Here is a 5,718-nt window from a genome sequence, read left to right as displayed (position 1 = left end):
ACATTCTCAAATAAGTAACAAAAATAACTTATGAAAAGGCTAAGATATTTTCAAATATTTTTTTTTACTTATAAAATAAGAAACAAATAAAAAATATCTGTCGACATGAATATGTCCCGCTCTACAGCACGTTTTAGTTTTATTATTATTATTATTATTACACATACGACCAGTTTCAATCCACCACGTGCAATTTGGTCCCCTCTTTTTTATCTATATATATATACACTCTCACCCCCAAATACTCTGCGGTCAAATCAAAAAAACTAAAACAAACAAAGCCATATACAGCAGAGAAGCAGAAAATTAAGAGAAAAGGAGATCGAAGGGAAAGGATAAAGAAAAAGGAAATTAGAAGAGTGAAATTTTGAAGGAAATGATCAAAGGCGTACACAGAAATCAGCAGCAATTGGAATTACCAGCGGGATTTAGATTCCATCCAACGGATGAGGAATTAGTTCAACATTATCTCTGCCGTAAATGCGCTGGGCAGCCTATATCTGTTTCAATTATAGCTGAAATTGATCTTTACAAGTTTGATCCTTGGCAATTACCTGGTAATTTTGTCCTCTCATTTTTTTTTTCATGCTTTCAAATTCTAGGTTAAAAAAAATAGAACAGATTAATTGACTTATTTTAGGTTTTAACTATAATTTTTAGAGCTTTTAACAGGGTTGAGTTTTTCAATCTTCCGATTTGGGTTTTGGGTTAGTAGGATGATTATATACTAGTAAGTTGAGTGACCTTCTGTAAGAATTTCTAGTGGTTGTTATTTGTGAATAAAATCGTTTTCTTTCAAAATTTGTTCTGGTATTTTAATTATTTTAAAGGAAAATTCATTTCTTTTACCGAATTATATTAGTAATAATAATTTTTTTGACTGCCAATGGAGTTCTTTACACAAATAGCTGGTAAATTCTCTATTTACTTTTTCGAGCGGGTATGCATAAATTTATATTAATTTTTCATGATTATATACATATTATATAGATTATATAATATTTTATACAATTAGATCTCTCTATAACAACTATCTTTATATAACATTCATTTATTATAAAAGCTAAACAATATTTTTATTATATCTGTTAGCTATTTTAAATTTTAGCAGCTGTCCGGCTATTTAGATTAATTTTTCTATCCTAAATAATTTGTGTTTGATAAATGCAGAGAAGGCTTTGCACGGTGAAAAGGAATGGTATTTTTTCTCACCAAGAGATAGAAAATATCCGAACGGCTCACGGCCAAACAGAGCGGCCGGAGCCGGTTACTGGAAGGCCACCGGAGCTGATAAGCCAGTGGGAAAGCCCAAGACTTTAGGGATAAAGAAGGCGTTAGTGTTTTACGCTGGAAAAGCACCCAGAGGAATCAAAACCAATTGGATAATGCACGAATATCGACTCGCTAATGTGGACCGGTCTGCTGGCAAGAGCAATAATAACTTGAGGGTAAGCGCTCTCAGATTCTGGATTTAAACCTGAATCCAAATTTTATTATTATAATCGAAATTTTGTTATTTGTACTTATTTAGTGAACTTTTTGCAGCTTGACGATTGGGTATTGTGTCGAATATACAACAAGAAGGGCACACTTGAGAAGTATTACAATGTGGATAACAAGGAACATTTGGGCTTCGATGAAGTTGAGGAAGAAGAGGAAAAACCAAAAATTTTACCATTTTCACAAAGTAATGAGTTGATAGCACAATTAGCACCAGCGCCGATGCCACCGCGGCCACAATCGATGCCGGGCTACTTTCACTTTGAAACGTCCGAGTCGATGACTAGGATGCATACAACAAACTCGAGCTCTGGGTCAGAGCATGTTTTGTCGTCGTGTGATAAGGAGGTCCAAAGTGCTCCCAAATGGGACGACCTCGACAATGCCCTTGATTTCCAGCTAAATTATTTGGACAGCTTCCAATATGACCCTTTTGAGCCCCAAATGCAGCAGCAAAATTGCAACATTGATCAGTTCAATTCTTTCCAAGACATGTTCGTATACATGCAGAAACCTTACTAATCCGGCGCGAATATCTCCCCTACTAATTGTATAATCATTGGATTTAACTGATTGTGATCCAAGGCCTCCTCTTAGTTCTTTCAACTTTATTCTTTGGTGTAGGTCAATTTTTTTTTTTGGGGGGTGGGGGCTGAGGGGAGGTGGGGTGAATTATAGAAAATGCAAGTCAAATTTGATGGGCTATAGCTCAAGTGAGCCTTGACAAGCATAGCCAGAGGACTATGTTGAAGGCTTATGGTAGGTACATGTAAAACAAATGAAAATTTGTTAATATCAAAGTTATCATTCTTCAAATCCAGTGATTACGATTTCTGCACAAGTTTATCTCAGATTATTAAGGGCTGTATGATTAAAAAATTAATTATATAGGAATATAACACATGTATTGTAATAAAGTGAACATATGGTTAGTAAACTGTATTTGTAAAATAATTCTGGAAAATATAAATGAACATAAACAGAAACGTAAACGAAATAACAAAAAACCAATTTGAGCCCACTGAATTCATAGTGTTTCCTTAAGGAATTTAATCCCCTCCTAGTACCCAATGCTATGGATTATTTTCTCCCAGGATAGAACGAATTACACATTAGTGTAGTGGTACTTCAAACCCCAGTGTTTCAGTGAACACAAAGTTCTGTAGCAAATCATACTTACTGTTGTTTTATTTGATGTTTAAACTATGCAGAAGAAGGAGGAGAAAATCAGAAAATCGTATGGAAATTCTGAGCAGAATAACCTTGTATTTATAGCCAAAGTTGGGATGAAATCTGAAGAGGTGCAACTCTTCAGAATGGTTGTTTATGCAAAACGGCCACAGCATAAATGTCATAACATAAATGACTATTTACTCAACAATAAAGAGGGAAAATTGAAGAGGGTAGTTAATTTTCTGTTACCAAAACAGAAAAACGGATTGGATTTAATATTAATATTCTGTTATTAAAATAAATATTTAATAACATTTCTATTAATATTTTACTATTAACAAATAAATTTGGTCCAAAAAATTAATCAATCGATCGATCATTTGACCAAATTCAAATCCGAAACCGAAACTGAAACCGAAGCCAAAGCTGAGCCGAGCGAGCGAGCGACGACGACGCGAGACTTGCCTTCTTCTCAACTCTTTAAGATCTAGAAGAAGAGAAATTGCTTATATACCCATAAAAACCTATTCCTCTTCCAATATGGGACAATGTCCATTTGCCAAGGAAGAGGAAACTTAAAATTTCACTTAAAAAATTTCATTTCCCTCCATTTCTCATTCACCCTCTTTTAAGCCTCATTAATGCTTAAAAACCCAACAATCCCCCACATGAATGGGGAATGACTATATCACGGAAATATGCATGAAAAATTATGTAATTTGCAAGCAAGGATTAATTGCATCTGGATAAGTAGGTTTCCCTTTGAACTTTTCGTAGTGAACTTATGTCGGATATACTTGATCAATCGGTAGATTTGATATCTTTAAACCGTCGAACTTTGGTGTATACCTAGACAACCACAAGTCACACAACCAACCCTTAACCGTCTTTGGTTCTCATTGTTGTGTTCGTTTCAGCCATGAACACCGCCTGGTTTCATAAGTGCATAGAGAACTGGCCTTGCAAAATTCTCCTTGAAGCGCCTGACACTTCACACTTACATAGGTGATTCCTAAATGTGTCATCCCGTAGATACACTATTTAATATACCCCATATCAAATTTAAAAATCATTAAAAAGCCTTAATGTTTTATCCTTGGTACTGAACATTGTCTCATCACGAGAATGGACCAAAATTTTAGTTGACAATATTGAACCGTTATTAATGACTTTGTTTGATCTCCTTGAACCTAGATCTTGGGATCTCCAGTCTTCTAGGTAGAGTTACCGCCACTATGACTTGTTCTCGGCCATAGTCTCATTCTCCTTGATGATTTCTCAACTACCTCTCTAGTTAGGCCTTTTGTAAATGGATCCAACACATTATCACTTGACTTTACATAATCAATCGTGATAATTCCTCTAGAGAGTAATTGCCTAACGGTTTTATGTCTTCGTCATATATGACGAGATTTACCATTATATATAATGCTCCCAGCCCTTCCAATTGCCGCTTGACTATCACAATGTATGCATATTGGTGCCAACGGTTTGAGCCAAAATGAAATGTCTTCCAAGAAATTTCGAGTCATTCAGCTTTTTCACTGGCTTTATCTATGGCTATGAATTCAGCCTCCATTGTAGAGCGGGCAATACAAGTTTGTTTGGACGACTTCCAAGATACCGCTCCTCCACCAATAGTGAATACATATCCACTTGTGGACTTGGAATCAGTTGATCCATTGATCCAATTTGCATCACAGTATCCCTCAATGGCCGCATGATATTTACTGTAGTGCAAAGCAAAGTCCTAGGTATGTACTAAATACCCCAAAACTCGTTTCATGGCCATCCAATGAGATTGACCTGGATTGCTCGTATATCGACTCAATTTACTTATAGCACAAGCTATATCTGGTCGTGTACAATTCATGATGTACATTAAGCAACCCAACACACGAGCATAATCCAATTGTGATATGCTTTGGCCTTTGTTCTTTGCTAATGAAAGATTCACATCAATTGAAGTCTTTGCAACTTTAAAGCCCAAGTGCTTGAATTTTTCAAGTACTGTCTTAATATAATGAGATTGTGAGAACGCTAGAGCTTGAGAAGTCTTATGGATCTTAATTTCCAGGAATTAAATCAAACAAATCCCAAGTCTTTCATATAAAAGTTGTCAGTTGGCATGCGCTTAGTCGCATTTATATTGGCAATGTCATAGCTCATTATCAGCATATCATCCACATATAAGCAAATAATGACTATGTGATTTGGAACATTTTTTAATGTACACACATTTATCACATTCATTTATTTTAAAACTATTTGACAACATTGTTTGGTCAAATTTCGCATGCCATTGTTTGGGTGCCTGTTTTAGTCCGTAAAGGGACTTAACAAGTCTACATACCTTCTTTTCTTTACCTGGAACCACAAACCCTTCAGGTTGTTCCATGTAAATTTCTTCCTCCAGCTCTCCATTTAATAAGGTTGTCTTAACATCCATTTGATAAATTTCAAGACTATAAACTGCGGCTAACGTTACTAACGTTCGTATGGACGTAATTCTTGTAACTGAAGAGTATGTATCAAAATAGTCAAGACCTTCTCGTTGTCTATACCTTTTGACCACAAGTCTTGCCTTAAATTTGTCAATAGTGTCATCATCTTTCATTTTCCTCTTAAAGATCCATTTAGAACTCAACTGCTTATTTCCAGGAGGAAGATCAACCAATTCTCATGTATGGTTGTTCAGTATGGATTCTATTTCACTATTGATTGCCTCTTTCCAAAATAATGATTCCGAAGAAGACATAGCTTCTTTAAATGTTCGAGGCTCATTTTCCAATTAAAAGTCACAAAATCTGGTCCAAATGAAGTAGATGTTCTTTGACGTTTACTACGTCTTGGATCCTCTTGATTAAGTGTACTTTCTTTTATTTCTTCCCGATGTCGTTTAGATCCTTCATCAATCGACTCACATTCCTTTTTATACGGATATATATTTTCAAATAACTCAGCATTATCTGATTCTATAACCCGTATTATTATGAACGTCGGAATTTTCTGATTTATGAACCAGAAATCGATATGTTTTACTAT

The 5,718-nt window shown here is 35.3% G+C and overlaps 1 protein-coding gene across 1 annotated transcript; it reads left to right on the top strand.

Moving 5' to 3' along the window:
* Window positions 1–248: 248 nt before the first annotated feature.
* Window positions 249–2,316, top strand: LOC104234443 (NAC domain-containing protein 2-like). The gene is made up of 3 exons (XM_009788007.2): window positions 249–557; window positions 1,171–1,448; window positions 1,546–2,316. The coding sequence occupies exons 1-3, from the start codon at window positions 377–379 to the stop codon at window positions 2,020–2,022; spliced, it is 936 nt and encodes a 311-aa protein (XP_009786309.1). The 5' UTR covers window positions 249–376; the 3' UTR covers window positions 2,023–2,316.
* The last annotated feature ends 3,402 nt before the right edge of the window (window positions 2,317–5,718 follow it).

The sequence above is a fragment of the Nicotiana sylvestris genome, chromosome 4, assembly GCF_000393655.2.
Source record: "Nicotiana sylvestris chromosome 4, ASM39365v2, whole genome shotgun sequence".
NCBI classification, from domain to species: domain Eukaryota; kingdom Viridiplantae; phylum Streptophyta; class Magnoliopsida; order Solanales; family Solanaceae; genus Nicotiana; species Nicotiana sylvestris.
This window is presented reverse-complemented; position numbering and strand designations above follow the sequence as displayed.

What these genes read in the sequence shown, in the direction of transcription:
- LOC104234443 (XM_009788007.2), top strand. Translation starts at nt 377, where the DNA reads ATGATCAAAGGCGTACACAGAAATCAGCAGCAATTGGAATTACCAGCG. An exon ending in TGATCCTTGGCAATTACCTG is followed by an intron (nt 558 to 1,170) that starts GTAATTTTGTCC and finishes TGATAAATGCAG; the next exon opens with AGAAGGCTTTGCACGGTGAA. An exon ending in AGAGCAATAATAACTTGAGG is followed by an intron (nt 1,449 to 1,545) that starts GTAAGCGCTCTC and finishes AACTTTTTGCAG; the next exon opens with CTTGACGATTGGGTATTGTG.